Raw genomic sequence first — 22935 nt, 5'->3', positions numbered from 1 at the left:
TTTGAATGAGTGACTGGTACAGGTCCCATCTGCAGAGCAAAGGCAGCTCATCACTGGGGCATCCAGCGCATGATCACTGGGGCTGCCTTCAATTTCTTGATTTGTCAAACTCCTCAGAACTTTGGAGAAAGTTCTAAGGGTTTTTTGTGCTTCATCTTTTTTCCCTGCATGAAAGTAGTAAGATTGCTTTGCAGAGTGCCAAGGCAATAAGTGCAAAGAACTGCACAGAAATTGGATTTCACGTAGATCTCAGTGGTGAGAGAACATTCCCAAATCAGGCTGAGAACTTAATGTAATTGTGATGGCTATGAGCTCTAATTTCATTTTCTTTTTGTTCAGGGAAATACAATCATATAGGGTAGGGATAATTTCATGCTGATTCAAAAAGATGAATGCTATGTATTGAGGTGCTTAGCATTCTGAAGATTGCTTCCAGTTGTAAGTGGTTTATAAAAGGTTTTATTAGAATTTAAAACTTAAAATTCTTGAGATTTCTCCAAATATATTCAGGAGAGATATGCTCCTTGCTGTAAGGAGAAAAAGCCAAACAAACAAAAAAACCACCCAAACCATGTGCATATACAGCATTTTTTTTTCAGTTTCTTGTGTTGAGTGTTCCATTCTCTACATATTTCTTCATGTGTTGAAATTGCAGAATATAAATTTGGCTTCCATGCTTCAATTCAGATGAAACTATTTAGCAAATAATGATTTGCAAGGGTCATAACTGCAGTGGTGAGAGCCCAGAGATGCTGTGGCTTACACTGTCCCTAACTGTGCATAGTCTTAAAATGTGACTGGAATTAAGGACTGCTGCTTCTTGATACAGTTGCGTTTTTCAAAAAGAAAACAGGAATACTGGTATGCTATTATTAATTTTCAGTTCGTAAAGGTGATAAGAATAAAGAAGGGTTACTATGTGTTACTGTAAGATAAATGGAAAAAATAATCTAGGTTAGTCATAATAATAGGGGTATCAAAAACTGCTGATTGTCTTTAAATTTGATTAAATAATTGGAGATGCTTTTGCAGTCCTCTTGTGAAAGGACACCCTGACAAATAAAATTCTGAGCATGCAATTTTAATGACTTCTGTGAATATGACTTATCAGATTACTTGTGGTACTTCAAAATCCAACTGGGACTACAAATTTCTTGTCTGCCACAAATAAATTAGTGCCATTTAGCTTCCAATTATGCAGCTTACAACAAGGTTAATCTTAATTGATTATATGCTTTCAGTGTGTTTGCATATGCCTGTCCAATAATCAAAACCTTTCTAGGTGCTGGTGGTTTACATTTTTTGGAGTGTGGGGTTCATGGAAGGAAAAAAGTGTTGCTCAGAATTGTTTTTGTTTGAAAGAGACAGAAACCTCCACTGTGCTGCATCATTAATGCCTGTGCATAAAGGGACCAAGCCTTTGCTTTTAAGGAAGGCTGACATGGTTGCTTGGTGTTTGTTTTCATCTAAATTATTTTTATATTCCAGTCAGTTTGGAAGTTCTGCTTTCTAGGTGAAGGATCCTCAGCTGATGTTGCCTTTGAAGAAAGCAGTTAGCACTGGCCATGCTCAGAATACCTCTGTCTTTTCTCATAGTGGTTTTTTCCCTTCATAATTCACAGGGAACTTCTAAAATACTCCTTTATGAGTACTTAACTGACTCTTAATTTACAGACACTCTCTGTTGTTTAAATGCACTGACCTGAATCTTGGGAAGGAGAATAGATATTGTAGTGCCTTGTTCTCTGGGCAAGTGTTTCAAAGCTTCCAAGTGTTAGAATTCCTCTCCCAAGCCCAAGAGGGCTTGGCTACAAGAATATGGAAATACTGTAGGGATCTTTGTACTTAAATTAATGAATTCTATTAAATTATGTTCTTTATTAATTTCAAAGATTATCCTCTGTTTAATTTTGCCAAGAGAACTTCTTAGAGGAACATTTTTGCAGCACAGGGTTGATCAATATTATTGTGTATTGTGTTCTGGACATTAAAACCAAGGACACTCATCTCCAGACCAGATAAGGGAGTGTCACCTTACTCACATTCACTCACTTCCTTACATTCACTCGCATTCACTCACATTACATTTCTTGAAAAGACTTTCTGCCATTGGGTAATGAATTTAGAAAGAAATATGGTCTCGTTATTTTCTCTTTAGCTCTTTTTTCCTGCTTGTTTTTTTTTACACCCATTTGCCATTTTTTTCACTTATCCTTCAAGCTCTTTGGAGCAGGAACTGATTCATGGTCACTTTGCTGGGATCTTACATTGCACATATTGGAGTGTCCCAGAGCCTTCATTTTCTAATTAGCTGGATGAACTGTACAGCTGTAAGAAAATTTGGAGTTTAATTCCTTTTACATTTTGCACCCCCTTTTCTGCTTTAGACAGAGGGTTTGCTGCATTAAACACACTGTGGATCTGTCAGTGTCCTGCAGCACTTTCTGTATGGAGTGATTTGATTTGAGACTGCCTGTGGGGGTAAATGCCAGCACCAGTCTCTCCTTCTGAAACACACAGACAGTGTTTGAATGAGCTCTAAGTTTTCCATGAGAAATTCTTCAAGTGTAAAAAGCAAAAGCAGTAGTTTTCACTGCTGTCTTGGAAAGAAACTGCTATCCTTGCACCAGAAGAAAGCTCAAAATGGAGTTTTCCCAGGGTTTGTCTGAGTCTGTTGTGACTCTCGGTGCTAGGCTGTGCTCTGGGCTGGCATTGTTTGGCCTGGGTGAATTAAACAATGGGCACAGCCTGCAAACAAGAGCACAAAAGCGTTTTCAAGGCCGTGCTTCTAGCAAGCAAAAAACCCCAGACTGTTCAGGAAAGAGGGAAGTCATGGAGAGAAGTGAGCTATTGCCAGTGTTAGGGATAGTGCACGGCAGGGGAAGAAACAACACAATGAAAAAAACAGATGTGAAATAAGAGAAGAGAGCAAGGTCTTGGCTTGAAGTTACTTTTTGCCATGGCTTGCAGAGTGTGAAGAGGAGTCAGTGTTAGGCAGCCCAAAGCAGAGAGCTGATTTCTGTCTGTAGCTTTTGCTTGTCCTTGAGCTAGAATTCCAGTGGGAATTCCAGTGGGAATTCCAGTGAGCTGTGAGGAGGTTAAAGTGGGGCTGCTCTGGCATCTGTGGAGCCAGCCCTGCATTGAGGGACAACACATGTACTCCTGAGCACTGGGCAGTGCTATTAAATAGAGACAATTATTTGTACAGCAGACTGGTTGTTGATAATCCATTATACCTTTTGGGTCCTTCTGCAGCTGTTAAACCTGTATCTAATTCTGTCCCGTTGAGAGTGTTAAATCTGTGTGCCTCTATCTACAAGCATTGATGTCACATAACCAGTAAATTTCACAATGAATCCACTTGAAATTATGTTAGGGCATCTTCATTGTGCAGACTGCTTTCATTTTAGTCCTGTGTATTAGGATACTTTGGAATTTCCATTATGCAGAAATAGGTAAATATTTCAGCTAAATCTGAGAAGATTCACAAGGGTCTTTGTGAGAGTGGAGTTTCTGCTGTCATTCCACTTAATTTCTTTCAGGAGATGAATAATAATACATCTCACTAATAAAGAACCCCAAATTGTGGAAGCCAGGTGTCTTTTCTAGAGAAGGAGATAGATTTGTCTTGTCAGCCCTGTGTGCACAGCACAGACAGTGCTTCTTGCTAACCTTATGATGGCTTCTGCAGGAGTTGGTGACATGTTGGTGTCCTTTCTGAGCATTGTCCTGGCAGTGGCTTTTTCCATTAAGTAGCAAGAAGCGTAACTCATGGCTGAGCAGTGTCAGTGAGGTTAAAATAAGAGAATAAGTGTCAGTGGGACTCCACAGGTGTGTTTTCAGTAGAGTTCAGACAGCTGAAGGTAGTGAGGATGGTGTGGCTCTTGAGCAATGGTGTAACATCTCTGACTGTAGAAAGTCTTTGGAGATGGCTGCTGATTCTGTTGAGGACAAATTTCAATGCCTTGGTCTGTTCTTATATTACAGTCAAGTTTGGTTTAGATTATGTGCTTCCCTTGGGGCAAAGTGTGCAGAGATCAATGCAAAAATTAACTACTAACCTTCCTGGTGCCTTTCTGGTCATGCCCTAGGCTGAGTACATAGTAAGTATTGGAATATGTATCCCAATATAACCAGTTAGATGGTGCCTAGGCCAGTTCTGACCTTCGCTGCTGGGCCACAGGCAGCTCTGCGGTGTTATACCTCAAAGATACCTTGGCTGGCGGCAGAGTGCAGCGGGGCACAAGACAGGACTCCGTTCTCCTCAGGGGAGAGCTTCTGGCGATGGTGAAGAAAAGAAGGGAGCGGATTCTGCTAGAAGGTAGCCAGATGTTTATTCCATGAGCACAGATACGTCTGCACTGGGCTACTGCTGATAACAGAACAGGGCCGCATGGTCTCATTCACATTTTAAGCTCAGGACAGGGGAAGGGGAGGGGACAGGTGAGTCACCAACCAGGTGAAGGGGCAGGGTCTCCAGGTACTAGGGTCACCTATCACACGACGCCTTGCTGGTATGTTAGCCTGATTGACAGGGCACACTCAGCGAGGGGCGAGGGGGAAGGGAGAAGGTAAAACAGGATATTGCAACACACCACAACAAGTAAGAGTACCATACATCTTTGAGATTGCTCCAGCTGTATCTTTGCAAGTTTCCTTATAAAAAATAAGTAATTTTGTTAGTTATGTGATTTTAAAAAAATATTTCTAGGTCTTAATCTGAATGTGAGTGTTTGAAGATAAGTAAAAAATTAGGTTCCTGCAAGTATGTCTCAAATACTTGCTCGTGGAGCTGCTAATTCATATACTGCAAAGGAATGCTTGTGTCAGTGGGTTCAAAACTTGTGATAACCTCAAGAAATCACCCTGAACTGCCTTGAGCTTTGGGAGCAAAACCAGACTTGTACAGAATTAGCTGAGGAAATGGTATTCAAGGGAGGAAAGCGCATAAAGGTTGTAGAATAGGTATGCCATGTAGGGAATAAATGTAGGACAAAGTTTGCAAATGGAGTCTGGGACAGGGATAAGACAACAGGAAGCTCTTGTAGCCTGCTGAAGCTGAGAGTGTGCACTGCTTTCTGGAGATGTCTGTGCTTCCCATCTGGTGGCTGCCCAGACAAAACAGGAGAACCATCTGCCTCCCAGCTGCTCCGTCAGAAGGTGCCTACAGGGAAGCTCACGTGTGGGTTTGTTTGTGGAGCCTGCCAGTCCTTGCAGCCCAAAGATGGGATGTGAGGATCACCGGGGAGAGACAGAAAAGGGGACAGCAGGGAAGAGAGGAATGCACACAGGGAGGGCTTCCCTTCATCATTAGAAACTTTCTGTGCTGTCCACTTGTTTGTGTGAAGGTGCATCCTTCCTCTGCTGTCATCTGAACAAGAAGTGGTGTAAAAACCAATACCTAATTTTTCTTAAAGCTTCAAACATATGATCTTGCATCTGTTTGTCTTAACCTGTGATAATTAATGATTGGAAATCAGCTTAAAAGGCAGTGCATGGAAATCTCAAACTTTAATGCTGACTTTCCTCATCTTTCCTGAAAGTATGTACAAAACTTTTAAAGGATCTGAACACTTACTGGCAAACAGTAACTCCCTATAGTGGAGCAAGACAAAAATGGAGGCTTGCAGATTGGCATAGTTTGCTATAAAATCAGAGATATTTTGCTGGAAGGTTCACTTTTGATTCATGGGTTGCTTATTGGCTTCTTGCTACCTGCTTTAAACTGTTATGGACACTTAAAATCATAACAATGCTTAACATTCAGGAGCCCTCCTAACACCCCCCATTTCAGAAGCTTAGCCTGGGATTTTTTCATTTGCTTTGCATAACAAGTCATTAAATCATAAGAAGCAGAAGGATTGCTGTGAAAGTCAGAACATTCTGCTCTTTCTGTGGTTCCACAAGGGAAGGGAAGGGAAGGGAAGGGAAGGGAAGGGAAGGGAAGGGAAGGGAAGGGAAGGGAAGGGAAGGGAAGGGAAGGGAAGGGAAGGGAAGGGAAGGGAAGGGAAGGGAAGGGAAGGGAAGGGAAGGGAAGGGAAGGGAAGGCCTGGAGCTCGCTGGGTGAAGGGATGGAGCTGCTTCAGTCCCTAATGAGGTTTACTAAGAACAGCAGTGGGTTCTTTGCCAGTCTTGGCAGGGCCAGGGGTATTAGCCGTGTGCAGGGGTTGAAATAGAAATCAAGGCTTATTTTTAGCGCCGGTCTCTTCAGGGCATATTGGAAACCTGATCAGGGAAGGGAAGTACTGCCATGCTCAGTGTGAGGGAGGCACCTCAGCACCTGCACTGTCAGGGGATCGTGAGCTGGAAGTGAAATTGGGAGAGTTGGATTTATCTAGAATGTCACCTCCTGGTGCTTCTGTGGGTTTGGTTTATCTCTGATTTGCTTGGCCAGACCTGGGGTGCTAAATGGTGATGAGGGCACAGAAGGAAAACTGCTTCCCAAATTACCTAATCATTTCATGGTTCAAATAGCTCTATTTTATTATGCATGAATGCAGATATTATTATTAGCCTCATGCATGGCTTATATTTTTATTGATTTTACCTGGAGCACTTAAAGGTATACTACTGTAAAATAAACACACAAATTATGCTGATCACAAAATATTGTTGTGAAAGACTACTGTGGGAGGGCAAGCTCAGAATAGAAATGAGATCTAATTTGACTCTAAGAGAATTTTTCCTCTCCAGGGAGTTTGCTGAATATGTCCATGAAGGCACCCCCCCCATTAATGCAACATGTGACACAGATTCTAGTGAAATGGTTGTTAACTGGTTTCCTGTTCTGGGGTATTCTGATTCATTACAGAGGTATTAGGCTCTGTATTTTGCAGAGATATATTTTATGGAAAATTCTTTTCCATGAAGCTTCACTCCATAGCAGACTGCTACATTCATTACGGAAAACTAGGCAGAGAAAGTATAAATATCTGTGCCAAAAAACATTTAAATATAGTAATTATTAAGGTTTATTTTATCATATCAAAGCAAAATAAGATAGGTATTTCTTAAAGATTACATAGTGCAACAACATGCAATGCATTTTCCTTTACTGTAGGAAAATGTGGACTTTGAAAATCACAGTTTTGTATTGTAAATTTACCATGAAATTGTCAAGGGCCATAAAACCTGTCTGTTGACTAGAACTTGGTGAAACTGAGCTCACGTATCTCAGGAATGTATCTAATGTGATGTCTGTTCCCCTTTTATTAATCTTCTGTTCAGATCCCCAGTTCACATTTGATTCTGGCTTTCTGTTGGTGAAATGGATCACATCCATGTGACGTGAAGGTGCACACCTTGCAGCTTAAATCTGCTACTTTCAAATGTGGAAGCACATTGTTTCTATGCAAATAATGAAGCACTGAAGGAATGAACATAAAATATTTTATCTGACATACAAAAAACCTTGATGTGCAGAGTCCTCTGGCTGGATATTTCTAGAGTTTTTTCACCTCTGTGTCCTCTGCAAGCTGAACTGTTTCTGTAACCCACTTTCCTGTCTTACAGAATCTCAAATAATCTTTTGTAACCTGAATTAATTAAAATAAACTGACTGATTGCTTTGCAGATGTAGCACATTTTTAAATCAGTGCCTTCTAATCATGAGCATTATTCCACCTGTGCATTTATCTTTGATTGAGTAAATAAATACATAATCCCCCATATCCATTATGGCTGCTTTGTTCAGCAAGATTTCTAATAGTAAAATATTTCTGCAAGTAAAATAAAAATTAATATTGTACCTGTTTAACTGCAGGTTGCTTCTTACTATAACTTTGTTATGGAAATTTGGATATTTCAACTTTGAGAGTTGAGGCAAAATTCCAGTGTTGGTCTTAACTGAAACTGGTTTAGGTGCAGAGTGACTTTGTTCTGTTGGGATAATTTCCTGCCTGAGTTAGCTCAGGCTTCCTGGGCACCTCTGCTCCTCCCTTGAGCAAAGATGTACCTGGATTTCTGGATTTGTCTGAAATCTCAGTGGTATTTCAAGAAGCTTCTGTTCCTTCAGCCTTTGTGATGTACAAAGGTGTCATTGGATATGAATGCCCTGGTTGTACATTTCTGCTCTCAGAACACCTGCAGTGGGGCTGCTTTTCCTCTGGCTGTTTGCACTTCTATTTGTGTTAGAATAGATAAATCTGTTGTTCTCCACTTGGTGGTTTTTTGGGCTGGATTCCCATCCATGTGACATGCAACAGTGTACAAAAATCAGAATTTTGTCTGATCTAAAGAGTGGAAAAACAGTGAGCCTTTTTAAAGCTGTTTTTTTGCCAGTTGGTAATCTCATCGTGTTGTAGTGTATCTGGTCTGTGAGTTGTGTGAAAAGAGCCTCAGAGATGTATAGGATGGCATTGAGGAAGACTTTTGTTTGCTGCTGCAGTGAGAAATTAATTCAAGACATGGCAACAGCTGCGGGTGACAATTTAGAGTTGCTGAATAAGTATTGTAATCAGCATTTATCACTGAAATCACATGGGATTAAGCACTTTGAGGTGATTGTTCTTGGGCACAGCCTTAGGGAGGGTTATTACCATGACACAACCAGTTGTCATGGCAATGCATGGAGAAGAGGGAGACTCTTCCTTCCTCTTTTGCATTTTGCACTCCTCTTATTAAAGGGAAGTCAGATCATTGGCAAAGTTGTAGTTGCCATTCTTAAAATATAACAGCAATTTGTACTATGGGTCCTTCACATTCTGGGTGAGATCACAGCACGTTACGTGTTCCTTTTGTGGGTTTGCCTTTTCTGTGTAAAACTGCTCTCAACTTTCTCATGTGTGGGTGTGTTCCCTCTTTCCCATGGAAGGCAGCTGAGCTCCCAGGCCTGTCAGGCAAGGGGACAGCAGGGTGGCAGTGTGGGGACACTTGTGTGCAGCTGTGCTGGGCACTGGGGTGATGCTGTCCTACAGGGTGCCCTGCCTGCTTTCCCTGTGACTCTTCACACCCTGCAAGTGATTGGTGAAGGTTGATACCAAAACAAAATCTGGGGAGAGTGATACAGTAAATTGTTAATGGTTTTTTTTTATTTAGCAAAATTAATATTGGTAGCATTGCCTTTCTGTGTGTTTATCTGTGAGTTGTAGCCCTGCATTTTGCTGAAGTTACCTTGGTGAAACTCAGATAATGTGAATGGGTCTCTGCACAAATGCTTAATTTACTGTTTTGGAGTCTAATTTATAATTAAAATTTATTTTTGAAGATGCATTTTCAGAAGTATGTTGTGCCTCCCTCAGTGGTTTACTTTATGCAGCTAATCCCCTTTGTCTTTCATGTCATGAAGTAATGACAGGTCTTCATAGACCTCTCCCTGCTTGGGTCTCATCAGAATATGATTCTAGCAGTGCTAATGGGTTGTTACATACATGTGTGCAGCCTACAAATGCTCATGTGGCAGCAAAAAGTTTCTATTATTAAGTGTAAGTCACATACAACTTTGCAAAATTATGGAGTTTGTTTTGGAAGTGTTATTAAATAAGTTTGCTCTTTGAAACTCTGTAGTCTTAAAACATAAGGTTTGATAAATGTTTTTACAACAAAATACTTTGCCAGGTCTCAAGTCTCATTTGACAAGTTTTTCCTTACAAGTTGAGCAGCCCCCAGTTAGCTATTTAACAAAAACATCAACGACCTCAAGTAGCATTTGATGTATTTATTTTGGATATTTATTTCATTTCAGTTGTAGAGCTTTTATTAACGTGGATTGATTCTTTCTCACAGTTGCTGCAGCCCAAGCCATAGCAGAAGAAAGAAGAAGCCAAAGTGGCATTAGCCCTCTTACAGTCCAGACCTCAATAAAGACAGCAACTAAACCAGGTATAATTACAGGTCATTGCTCTTAATGAAGTGCTGGGCTCACAAGGGAGGGTTAGTAGGGGTTGAAAAGAACATATTTAGAGAAAAGTTTGGTGCTCTTTCTTCAGGAGGCATCAGGGCACCTGGTAGATGGTTTGTAGGTCTGGTTTTGATGACAGACTTCTGTTTTTGACTGACTCAGCGTTCAGTTGAAGTTGCCTGTCTTGTGAGCAGGGCATGACAGCAAAGATAAATGATGGTAACTGGGCAAGTTACCAGCTCACTTCTTGCTGAAATTCAAGTTTTTATATCTGCAAAGACTGCTTAAGTCTTGGTTCTGCTTAGTCTGCAAATGAGCTGTCCTACAGTGCTCTGAATTTGTAATGACAGGTGAACTATCTGTTCCCAGATGACATTTTCCTAAATTCCTGTCATTCTTGTTCATGGGAGTTAATATGTACAAGAATGAGGATCAGGCTGAATTTGGATTCTCACGCATCTGACTTCTTAGGCTTTTCTTTGACTGTACCTATTGAGCCTTTAATATGATGTCTGCTTTCTCTTGCACCTGTTAAAAATAGTGTTGTGAGGGAATGGAAAAGGGCAGGAAGAGGAGGATGTTCAGCTTTCTGTGAATTTTTCAGATGGTGTCTTTTATCTCTGTATAGAGTGTACAGTGATTGCGTGGTGTGTGCATCTCTCAGGAAGTTTCATTCTCCTTTTGATAGGGAAAACTTTCAATATTTTATTTAAATCTGAATGTTCAAAATCATTGACAATTATGTGTCTTCAATTTTTGTTTTGACAGTGATAGATGGTTCCATGCTAAGAACAGAAGAAAGGCAAAGACTGGCCAGGGAGCGGAGAGAAGAGCGGGAAAAGCAACATGGTATTTTCATGTTTCACTTAAAATATCATTTTCTAAAATGTTTCTCTTAAAGGATTTACTGTCCCACTTACTCCATGTTTTGTCACTTTTTGTCAGCTTGCTGGGGACAAGAGACAAGGTCTGCTCTTGGTCTTGCATCAGTGTCCATCTGTGAACCTGAATGAAGAAGGTTTTGATTTGAGAGGAGAACACTGTAGAGAGTTATAGATTGTTCAAGCTCTGTGTCACTTCTGACCTTCCATTTCTTAATGACCACCCAACAAATTTTGCTAATTCCTTACTGAAAGCCTTAACAAAACCACTTTGGAAAATAGAACCTTTAGCTTAGAACTCCTTCCTATAGCCCTGAAAACTGATGTTTGGAGAATGCTGATTCAGAGAAAACAAAAAAAGATTTAGCTACTTGAATGGCTTGTTTGCCTTGAACACTGTTTCCCTTGTTTCCCAGCACACTGAAATGACTCCTGCATTGAAGTGTCAGCAGTATACACTTTATCTTAGCAGGGAATCTGAACTAGATAACAGCAGAAAGCTCTCACCCAGCTTTATGCTGTTTGTGATGTGAATCAGTGCATGTGTGTGTAGCAGGAGATGAAAGGGTCACAGTGTGCCCTGCAGTGCTGGGCCTTGGGCTCCCAGCTTGTGAGGAGAGATGTCTCTCTGAGCTGTGTGCTTGTTTCTCAACATAAAAGCAAAAAGCCACAACAGCAGGAATTATTGTGTTATCCTAATATGGGAACAGGGTAGTATTATGACACATATAAAATTCAGAAATATTTTGGAGGCCTTATGTGTAGATGCTGCCTGTGCATTGTTGGTGTGATTATCTGGTCTCTTGGTTCATTTCATCTGTCTGGCCATGGAAAATACTCTGTGCATTCTGGCTTTGTGTCACAGGACCTGAGGCTTCCTGTTGAACTGCACACAGCTGTTCCTTGCTGGAGGCTGCAGGGAATGGTGATAGAACTATTTTGAACTCTGATGCATGAACTGTAGGGTCTTCCCATCTTGTCATTCAGTGCCTTAAATATTACTATATTTCGTTCTTAAAAAAAAAAGCTACAGCATAGAAAATTTTACTTTTTGATTTTTAATTTACAGCTTCCTTACAGAGACATCACTATTATGTTGATAAGAAAAGTGTATGCTTAATTTAGGAAATATACATATCCTGATAGTCCTGTCTAGACAGTAAAGCCTAGTAGCAGGCAAAGTTCTAATTCCACTTCCTGCCTGGGGACAGAATTAAAGATGAGTCTGTTGTTTGTTGTCACCTCTGCAAGCTCATCTTCCTGTACATTTTCACTTCAGGTGGTAAGAATTCTGCTTGGATAGTCTCTTGTTTGTAAGTTGCATTGCAACATCAATGAAAGACTAAGTTTGATTTTAATGTTTTCTTAAAATATTCTTACAGCTGCCAAAGAGACTCAAATCCTTGAAAAGGAGAGAAAAGCAAAACTCCAGTATGAAAAACAGTTAGAAGAAAGGCAGAGAAAGCTGAAAGAAATGAAGCAAAAAGAGGAACAACGGAGGGCAGCAGTAGAAGAGAAGAGGAAACAAAAAATAGAGGAGGAAAAGGTAACACACATCAAAGTTCCATAGTTTAAAAGAACTACATTGTTTTCCTACAGTACCATGCTCTGAAGTGCTGTGAATGAGAAACTCAGGGAGATGATGAATGTGTTAGAACATAAAAGTATTTTCTACATCAACAGTGGGCTATGTAGGCAGATGTCCACCTTCCCCATGGAGCTTTGGCTGTAGCTGAGGCACCCAGGACTTCAGGAGCTGTGGCTTTTTGACCACTGGCTCTTTTCACAGGAGCAAAACCCCCACCCCATATTACTAGATTTCCAGATACCTTCAGAGCACCTTGTAGAGTCTGGCTGTAAATCAGTGTGGGTGACAGATCTTAGACTTCTCTTATTTCTGTGTCTTTCTTCCTTGGAGCCCTGCTGTGGCCTGAGACTCACATTCTCTTAATTCTTCTAAACCAGAATTCATTCCTAAATGATGAAAGGTGCTGATGTTATCTGTGTATTGTCATTTGCTGCTTTGAACTGGTGTCTGTTCTCACTGGCCTTTGCTCTGACTGCACATGGACAGGCAGAGCAGAATTTGAGTCTGGGACTCACTCAATGGATAGAAGCTGACAGCAGAAATAAATACATGAAGTTATTCCATACTTTTGACAAGTAGCTCTGTTAATCATAAGAACTTGCACATTTAATATGCACTAACTTACTGTTAACTTTTTCAGCCAGGTCTTGTTTATTTAATCTTTAATAAGGGAGGAGCATAGCACAGTATCAAATACTGTGGAAAAGGGAGTGGTTCTAAAAATCTTGAAGACCACTAGCTGTGGTGAGGATTCAGATACCTGTCTCCCCCCTGCTCCTCAGGTATTCTGCATATCTCTGAGCTCACTGTATTGAGGTCTTCAGCTCATTTCTGTCATTTGTAAAGTGAAGCCTATGTCTTTAACTCTGACTGAAGAATTGCTGCATTGCAGATACCTCCATGGAAATACAATCTACAGATTACATAATGTCTGGGTACTTTGGCACCTTAGGTAAACTCTAGTTCAGGTTTCTCTAACAGAGGGGAAACTAAGCTCTATATTTCAAACAAAAACTTTTAGTTTTATCTTTTACCAGTGAGCAGAATCCTCCCTTCCTTCCAGGTTTACATTGTGTGTTTTGCACGGTGACTTCTTTAGTTTGTGTTGTGAAATGGTGTTGAAAGGAGGTGAAAGTCTAGTGTCCCCAAGTGGGAGAAATGACTGTATAATAAGTTCCCTTGACATCTTACTGCAGTGTATCTGCAGAAAATACTGCTGCAAAACATCACTTGGGATATAACTATTCCAGAGGAGAAATGTGTTGTTGACACGTGTGGAAACCTGGCTGGCAAGAGAGAGTCCAGCACGGTTCATCTTATGCACAAGAGCTAAAGCTCCCCTGCTGGCAGTTACTGGTTCTGGAGACAGCAGCAAAAGCTTCTTTCAGCCCTCTTTGTCCTGTCAGCAGTGGTTGCTGAGGTCTGAAGTTGATTGGTCTTCTTTTGTAGTTTTGCCTTTATGTCTTGCTGTTCCTGATTTCATCACATCTCTCATACTGCCAGTGTGTGTTAAGACCTGGGTCACTGTTTTTACAGTTCTTTGAAAATACAAACTTTATACTTGGTATTTTATAATGGAGAAATTTTATCACCTTTTAGAAATAACTTCATTATATAAATAGTTTCAAGGGTAACCGATTACTTTTGCTCAGTTTGGGGTTCATCCCTATTTAGTAAATAAGTAGTGCTGTTTACTGAATAGGAAATCTGTTTGGTGGCTATTTTAAGTAAAGAGTAGAATAGATTATCTGTGCTTTAGCTCAACCTAATCATGTTTGCAATGTTTTGAAGCCATTAATTACCTCCAGCATTCTTTGCATGATAATTTTTGTAACAGCAACCTGGTAAAACAGATTATAAATCATACTGGGGATGGGAGGGGTGTCTGTTTTGTTCCCTGGCATGGCTGTGGTTAGCAGTGAAGCTTCATGGAGCTGTTGTTTGGTAGGAGCGCTATGAAGCAGTTCTGCACCGCACCTTGGAGCGGAGTCAGCGCCTGGAAACACGGCAGAAGAGATGGTCATGGGGGGGGTCTGTAACTCCAGACTCAGAAGGCAAAACAGGTAAGCAGCACTGGGTTTAGTAGGACTGAAATCATGGAATATTGTGTGTGAACACTGGCAGGTGGAGCACTATTCTCAGGGACCTGGGCATCCTTTCCTATCTGGGATCTGAAAGCAGGATCTGTGGGTGGCTCCTGGGAGGTGTCATATCTGTACTTGCCCTGAAATGCTGCTCAGACTCAGAGCTATTTCTGACCTTGGGAAGAGCTGGAGAGAAGCTCCATGGGAAATAAAACATGTGACAGCACTGCCAGCCCTCAAACATCAGCTAAGGGGAATTATGATCTGTAATACTGAGATAATTCAGAATCCTTTAAATGCAATTCATGTAATGGAGTGCTAAGGCTAGCACTCCGTTACATGAAGCAAACTCCATTTTGGTGATGAAAACCAAAAGTACCCGGTTGTACTCTAATATCACATCTAAAATGTTTGAAACACACCCTTGGAGTTACAGAATGCTGACTGATTATTTGAATGCCCAGTAATGGATAAGGAGATGCAGTGGAACAGTCCAAGCTTCTTGGAACATGAATTCTGTTCTGGATTAGGTGATGCATTTTAACAGTCTTTAATTTGAACTGAGATAATTTGCTGTTTCACAGTTAACTGTTTCTGCTTGTAAACATTCTGAAATCCAACCAACAAATAAAGATTGCAGTGGAAGGGATCTTTTCATGCACTACCTAACCACCAATAAACAAGTTATTGGCCAGGAATAAAATAAATCAAAAAATGTTTTAGTTCAGCCTATCCTCTATATTGGTGGAATTGTACTGAGTGTGGTACTGTCATTTTCTGTCAGCTTGAGTGTGTTTGTAACATGTTTGAAAGTGCTTTGATATTGATATGCAGCATCCCCAACTTTTGGTTAATTTGCATTTTTTTGCTATTTGACCTCATGACTTAGCTTACAAACCTTCTTCTTCTACAGAACAACAGAGTACTGATGAAGGTGGAACTGGTGGTATAGATTTCTAAAATTTTCTTTTTCTGTTATTTTACACTCTCTACTAACCTTTGAGGCTTGAGTTCTTCTCACACTAAGGAAAACCATCTTCTTTAGATCTTTTCCTGGATCTTGGCCAGCTGTGCAACAAATGTGATCCCTAAGTAGAAAGCAACCCCCCTCATTTTGGCTATCCCTCCCAGCTAATTCAACTACAGCTTAAGTCATGGCATGCTGAGGGAATTTTTAGGGAAAGGCTATGTGCATTTGGGTTTTTAAAGAGGTCTGGATACAGCACAGGGAGAAGAGAAATTTCTATGGGCATGTATTTGAACATAAATTAGTTCAGTGGTGTAAGGTTTGGAGGGTTTAAGGGCAGACTCTCATTGCTTTGCAGAAGGTACATGATAGGTCTTGGTTTGTTTCCCTCCTGTTTTGGTTTACCAGCAGTTGAAGTAACATTTGCAAAATCAAAGATATTTTAGTGAAACTTTGTGAAAGGGAATGGGTCTCTTGAGCAGTTTGATATTTTTCCCATGAAGAGTATTGCAAAATCAGAGCTGTCCCAATTACCTAAAGATAATTCTGTACATGAAATGTGTTTTCATTGGATTTCTGGCACTTTCCAGTTTACAGACTGAGCCATTCATAGAAATGCTTTGGATCACTGATACAAATGTTTAATAAGCAGAATTATTTCCTGTAGCTAGATTGGGGTGAAAACTCTCAGCTGAGACCCAGCTGAGTCTGAGTCCTGGCAGTCTGTGCGTGCCCACAACGTTCCTAATGCAGTGCAGCTGTCTGTGACACACACAAGTGAGACCTGAAAATGCACTGAGGTCTGACTGAGCATGGGTTAACTACTCTGGCAACACAGCAGAACCATGTGTATTTTAGTTAATTTTTCTCCTCCCTTGCCCTGCACATCATGAGCCCCTGATTTTCTCCAAAATCACCCAGTTTGGCTGGGTTGGTTTATCTGCTTTACATGTTTTCCTTGGATACATAGATAAATCCATTCATTATCTCACACTACCAAGTATCATTTAACCTTGAAACTGGGAAATCACATTTGCCCTACATGTTTAAGAAAGCACTGGGTTTTATTCTACTAACAAACTCAAAATAATGTTCTTTGCTCTCTCCTGATTTGTGTGAGGAAATGAACATTGTCTGTCCTTTCCTCCCTGTGGAGGAAGATCTTCAGTGCTGCTGAAGCACATTTAAGATAAAATATCTTCCAACACAAATGCTCCTGATATAATAATAAGTGTTTAAACTGTGATTTATGCATCATAAAATAACTATGTAGATAGTTCAGCAGCAGTAGATCAATTTGGGTAGCTTGGCACCAATCTGGAAAAAAATTGCTATGGAGATAAACAGGTAATGCAATGTCCTAGGCAAACCCTTGTGCACCCACATTGTTTGAAAATTGTGTTTGATATTATGTTAATGTTTCAAACATGAAGCTGTGATTTGTGGGGTGGATAATGTGGAACCATGACTGGTTTTACATTTCTCATATTTATTCCTGTTTCAGAGTAGTTCTTTTTAACTTTGAGAACTCGTTACTTTATTATTTAAAATCTTCCTAAGCCATGTGGGATATTTAAGTCCAGCTGGCTTTCTAAAAAATTCTTATATGGTCCATTTTGCTTTATATTTGTGTATTTTATGGAAGGTCAACAATTACCTTTTCTTTTTACTCTGAAAAATGACACCATATGAGCTCTGGTCCATTACATCATTGTGGCTGAATAGTGCACCTTCTCTAACTGCATGTCTGGAGCAAATTTCAATGCAGTATTATATTTCCACTGTCAAATTCTGTGGCAGATTTGGGATTAAATCCCCATTTCTTGAAATGAGAACCATTTGGGGAACTGATTTCAAATATTCTTTAAATATTTTAGGACAAAAGGCATTCTTGTCTATTGTAGTGCTGTGCAAAAAAAATGCAGAATCAGATATGTCTTCCATGAACAGGGTGTGTCAACAGTAATATTTAGGAACATTGAGTGGCAGAGCAGAGGTTTTGGGTGATAGTGTTCTCTGGAAAGTGAAGCCCATGTAATGGAACATTTCCCCAGCCATCAGCAGTTCTGTGGGATGCTGAGTGTGATTCATGAGACCACAGCAGGGATCCTGCTGATGGAGAAATGTAAAAAGGGATGAAAGCCCCAGAGTCAAGTGTTACATTAATGGCATTGCTGTCAGTGCTGAGATGAAGCAGGCAGGGTGTGGGTCTGCCAGGAGAAATGGCCAGGCTGTGCAATAAAGCATCCTTGATGACAGCCCTGCTAAAGGGGTGTTTTAGTGGTGCCTGCTGAGCAGAACAAGAGGTTCAGGTGCATCAGGACTGGAGACATGCAATTAGAATAGAAATGGGGCGGCCAGAGCCTCTCCTTGCTAAATAAAGAGCTTCCTTGTCCTAGGAGAAATTTGGGAGGAAGTGAGAGACAGCTGATCTTATTTCATGTAGCCTAATGTTATCCAGCCTCAGGCAATGCTGCAGCACTCTCTCTGTGAAATCCTGCGAGGATTGAAAGCTCCTCCTCTGATTTTCCTAAGATCCCATGTTTCCCAGCTCCTTGCCCAGTTCCAAGTCCTGCTGCATGGCAGATATGTGCTTTCTTCAGCTCTGCTGCTGCAGTTTGCTTTCCCCCTTCCATCAGAAAAATAGAGAAGTTGGTGTCACGTGGGCTGTGTGCTTCTTGCATTTCAAACCCCTTGATGGTGGCAGGAATATCCTGCCTGTCTTCTAAAGCTTTTTTTTTTTCTAGAGAAAGGAACTTTAAAGTCTGCAGAATTTGTTCTGTGAGTGAGGTAGGGAAGAAGTTGAGGCCATCTGATCATGCAAATGTATTGATTGAAAGAGCATTGACCTCTATCACCCAGTAGGTGATAGACCAAATCTCAGATTTCATACAAGTGCTGAAGTGCTAAATTGAACCAAGAGAAATCTGTGTGAAGTGTCTCTGTGATGTTTGGAGGCCTTGGACTCAGCTGAGTTCAGTCAGGAGCCAGGATTTCCTTTAAAGAGCAGACACTAGAGGGTAGCCTTCCCCTTCAAAAGCACCGAGTACATGAATTATGAGGTTCCTCATTTTCGTATATAAAACCTCTTAAGGCTGTTTAGTTATCCCAGTTCTCAGAAGCCATTCATAAAATGCTCCCTTTTTTTTCTTCTTTTTTTTAATATGTTGGGGAAGCATGCACTAAGCTCAGATCTTTATTTCTAAACTGGATTTGGTAGATCTCCCTGTTATCCCTTGGGGACTTTGCTCTTTTCCACTGTCCCAAGAGCTTCCCATAGGGCTGTCCATAGGAATCCTCATGTCCTGGCTCTGGCTGTAAGGGGCTGTTGTAGCAAGCTGGCAAAGGGAAAAGATATTGCCTCTGTGGTGAGTAGTGCTGCTGTGTCCTTTGGTATTTATGCACTAATGAGTTCAGATTAATCATCTTTGCTGTGCAGTGTGTCAGTAAAATTGGTTACTTGTATTAGATGTGTAGAATTTTGTGTGTTTGTTGTGCTGGTCTGCACCACTCTGTGTACATTAAATGTTTTCTGCTTACTGAGTTTCTGTAGCAACAGGTACATGCTTTTCCAAGGCTTTCACACTCTGGAGTAGTGTTCATCCTGAAAGCACATTATTTGAAATTAAAAAGCAGGTATCTATTTATCTGCCTTGTAATAAACTTTCAGTTCTGCCACGCGAGATGTGATTTTTATCCATGTATATGTATCTGTATACACATACAAAAAAAATACGAATGCCTCATGTGCCAATTTTTTTCTGAAATACTGCAGATTTGATAGGAAACATTAACTGAAGAGTAGCTTTTAGAGAAAAATTGGCAGTTTCTAAAATACAGCAATCAGGAATGCTTTCTTGCCTTTCCTCACGACTTGGTTTTATTCCTCCAAAATAATTTGTTTTGGTTTGGATGTATTAACTAGTGATTAAAAAACTGTTTTGTCATACCTATGTGGCAGGAATACCTCAGTAGCTTTTGTCTTTACATGTTAGGGGCACGGGGTTTAAAAATCCCTTTTTTGCACACATATGCATAAATCCTGGCATGACTCCCCTAAACTCTGCCTTTTCTGTGCCTGTCTCAGCTGGTGCTAATGGTATCAAGCCTGTTCAAAGGAAAACAAAATTTTGTATTTGTCATCAAACAAGAGCAGAAATAGCTTTCAGGATGTAATACTTGGAGAGTGAGCTCTCAGCAAGGTGCGAAAGGCTCAGAATGAGGGCAGGTTCTGAAGTTTTCACTTCTCTCCACAGCCAGCAAACGCTCGCCCTCCACAGCCAGCCTCAAACAGGCAGAGGCTGCCGTGAGCAAAGGCCTGTCCTCGCCATCTGCAGCTCAGTTAAATGCCTCAGATCGAGGTGAGTGGGGGTGTGTGGGGTGCTGGGAGCAGGGCACTGCTCAGCTGAGCCTGGGGAGGAGACAGGAGGTGGAATGAGAACTCCTCCCTCCTCCCCTGCTGTGTGACTCACTTCGTATTTTGATCTCAGATGCATTTCATGCAATTTGTTAATCCAGCCTGACTGGTCAGGGCTTTGACCCAGTTGGTGTGATCTCTGTTAGAGGAGAAGAGCAATGGTAAAAATGGTAAAAACTGCTGGTTTTTTTATTTTTTATTTCTGTAATTCTGTTACTAAAGTCAAATCTTGCTGAATGATTCACACATAATTTCCCATCATCTCTATGGATTTGCATGCCTTAATTCACACCGTAAAAATTCAGCAAAATAGAAACAGTACAAAAATAAAGTTTGCCTTGTTCTGTTAGATGGCTTCAGTCATTTGATTGACAGTGGGATGGAAAAAAAATCAGTTTTGGCAAGGAATTATCCTAATATACTTGTTAAGATAAATAAAAACTATTTGTAGGAGCACATATTTTGACTTGTTTTAGCCTGAGATTTTCTTACTTGGAATCTTCCCAGAGTTTCATATGAACCTGCCTATATCACAGGTATGGAGGATTTTGCTTTTGCTTTTTTGTTTGTCTAAAATGATGAATAAGCTAAAAGCTGTTTAATACAAAAGCAGATTCAGGTAGGTCTGTGCTGCAGTGTTCTGCCAATCTGCAGCCTCTGATCAAGCAAACTGAGCTCAAAGAATCCCTGACACAGACACAGCTAGAGGTGATGTTGCTGGTTCGTGTTGGAAGGTGATGCAGCAGAAAAATTTGTGCTCATCCCCTCTGTGCCTGGTGGGGAAATCAGTGACTATATTTATACTGGCAGGGGCTCTGAGTCACTGGAGGCTGCTTGTGATTTTAAATTATATTTATATATTATGTGTCTGCAGGGTTCAGCTCTGGATATGAGTCAGAAGCAGGGTTGTAAAGTACAAATTAAACCTCTTACAAAGGAAGTCACTAATTATCAGCTAATTGGGATTGCTTTCAAACTGTTGTCATACCCTGAAATCCTTTGTGAATACTTAGTCACTTTGGTGAAAATATTCTCAGGTGTCCTAAAATACAACAAATTTGGACAGGACTCCAAGTGATGTATGTGGGCAGGATGTAGAGGGTGACTTAAAATGATCCTGTGCTCTCAATCTGACACTCAGGGAGAGCTGTCTGTTTGATAAAAAATGGTAAATTCACAGGACATTAAATACAGCCACAGAATGAACCAGATTGCTTCTGTTGTGCATGTGTGCCTGGGAGGGTGAAGGAGCAGAATGTGGAAATGAGAAAATGATGCTTGTCCTGGATCAGTGAAGTATCTCCACTTACCACTGTGTTCTGTGTTAATTCCAGGCTCACTCATACCCATAGAGAATGTGAGCAATTGTCTTTTAAAATTCTCATGTATTTTAAAGGTATATAAGGATGGCCTCAGTAGGTCAAACAAGAATCTGTTGTGACTGACATCCTGCTGCTGTGATCAGAAACATGCAGAGATAAAATAACTACTGCTTTATATAAAGTGGTTCTTCCCTGATCCAGTTTTTCTGCTTCTAAAGAATTCAATATTATAAAGCAACTTAATCATTCCTCTCTCTCTTAGGGCAGTGGGGCAAGTGTTGGAGGGGACCTCTGGGCTTTTCAGCATAATTAATCCATGCACTTTCACTTCCAGGTACCACAAAGAGAAGTGCCTCATTAAACAGACTGAGTAACAAAGCCCCTCCACACTCCCAGCACTCAGCACCCAAAGGTTCGCAGGTGGAACAGAAAGGTGCTAGAAACCAGTTTGTTTTGAGAATTGGGAGGCAGTAAATGGGATATTCAAAGATGACTTTAAACCATGTCCCACTTCCTTTATAAATGTTTTCACTCAGGCATTTATGCAGTCTGTGCACTGTGGCATAAATATCATTATGCACATTGCAGTGCCAGATATTGAGTAACTCTAAATCAGCCTTATTCCTTTGAAAAATGGAAGGGTGGGGGGGAAAGTAGACAAACGGTAGCCAAACTATTTAACTAATGAGAAAATAGTCCTTCATAATGATGCATTGATGATTTTAGCTGATTAGTGAAAGCAAAGCATGGGGTGGCAATTTAGAAAATCATATCTTGTTAAAAATAATCTTCCTTACACTTGATCTCTAGGAGGAACAGAAAAGAAGAGGAGCACATCTTTGAGTAGAATGAGTAGTAAACCCCAGTCCTCTCCAGAGCTAGAAAAAGTGAAAAAGGAAGAAAAACCAGGTGGTTGTTTCATAAAACTGAATTTTTTTTTAAGCCTTTAAAGTTTGGATAGGCTTGATTTCACTAGTTTCCTAGGTTCTTAAATTTCTAGGATTTTTTAATGGCTTTTTAGTTACTCAGTGTTAAAGATAAAACGGTAAAAGTTTAGTTAAATTTTTATTTCTGGACAGAAAAAAAATGCTCTAAGAAGGCCTTTGTCTTTATTAAATGGCACTGCAAGCAGATGGCAACATGTGTCTGCTTAAGAAAGCAGTCTGTTTGAGAGCTGGTAGATCGAAGTACAGAAATTGTAAAAATATCACTGATCTGTTCACTTCTTAGTTAAATCTTACCTTTGCTTTTTAAAGTTCCATTTCACTATTCAGTTTAAAAGCAACTTCTCTGTTCCTGCTGCTGGAGTAACCCATGTGCATGCAGAAGGAAGAAACCTGTTCTCACTTCAGTCTCTTTTGATCTGTGTATTCCCCACTAGGTTACAAATAACCTCTTTCCTGGGAACTCCTCCTAAACCTGAGGAATAGCACCTTGTCTAACATGTTTTTCCCTCTGAAAGTTAACAATTCTGAAACTTTCCTTTTTAGCAGCTGTTGCCAACAGTTGAAATTATTTCTGCTTCAGAATCTTTCCTGTATGAGAGAATGTTGGGTGCTGTCTGTGTGAATCTGTGTGTGCAGGCAATGCTTGACCATAACTGCTGGCTTTTACTTGCAAGCCTTCTGTTTATTATGTCAAAACAGCCTTTGCTGCAATCTAGAGAATGTAGCTCTGAAGAGCTCAGTCAAAAACGTCTCATACTTTGACTGGATTCAGCATTCACCTCTGTTGTCCATGTGCCAGTCTCTGCACATTTAAATGACTTGTACTAAGCAAGGCAAGAAGTGCAACATAAGGGATTGCAGTGTTTAACCCTTCTGTGCTTTTCCTTTGGA

The 22935-nt window shown here is 40.5% G+C and overlaps 1 protein-coding gene across 2 annotated transcripts in view; it reads left to right on the top strand.

Annotated features, from left to right (window-relative positions):
- Positions 1-22935, top strand: part of MAP7D3 (MAP7 domain containing 3) — a 42148-nt gene that overhangs the window by 3814 nt on the left and 15399 nt on the right. Inside the window, exons 1-9 of one of the 2 annotated variants that reach the window (XM_074551795.1) lie at positions 8563-8706; positions 9724-9819; positions 10607-10687; positions 12102-12265; positions 14256-14370; positions 15305-15337; positions 19615-19719; positions 21432-21530; positions 21908-22006. In XM_074551795.1, coding sequence (XP_074407896.1) covers positions 10621-10687; positions 12102-12265; positions 14256-14370; positions 15305-15337; positions 19615-19719; positions 21432-21530; positions 21908-22006 — 682 coding nt within the window. In that variant the 5' untranslated portion in view covers positions 8563-8706; positions 9724-9819; positions 10607-10620. Of the gene's footprint in view, positions 1-8562; positions 8707-9723; positions 9820-10606; positions 10688-12101; positions 12266-14255; positions 14371-15304; positions 15338-19614; positions 19720-21431; positions 21531-21907; positions 22007-22935 lie in introns of those variants that run through there. The other variant, XM_014267892.3, reaches the window with a different exon arrangement.

The sequence above is a fragment of the Zonotrichia albicollis genome, chromosome 14 (assembly GCF_047830755.1).
Source record: "Zonotrichia albicollis isolate bZonAlb1 chromosome 14, bZonAlb1.hap1, whole genome shotgun sequence".
Taxonomy (NCBI): Eukaryota; Metazoa; Chordata; class Aves; order Passeriformes; family Passerellidae; genus Zonotrichia; species Zonotrichia albicollis.
The sequence above is the reverse complement of the archived record's forward strand: the minus strand, read 5'-3'. Positions and strand labels throughout refer to the sequence as shown.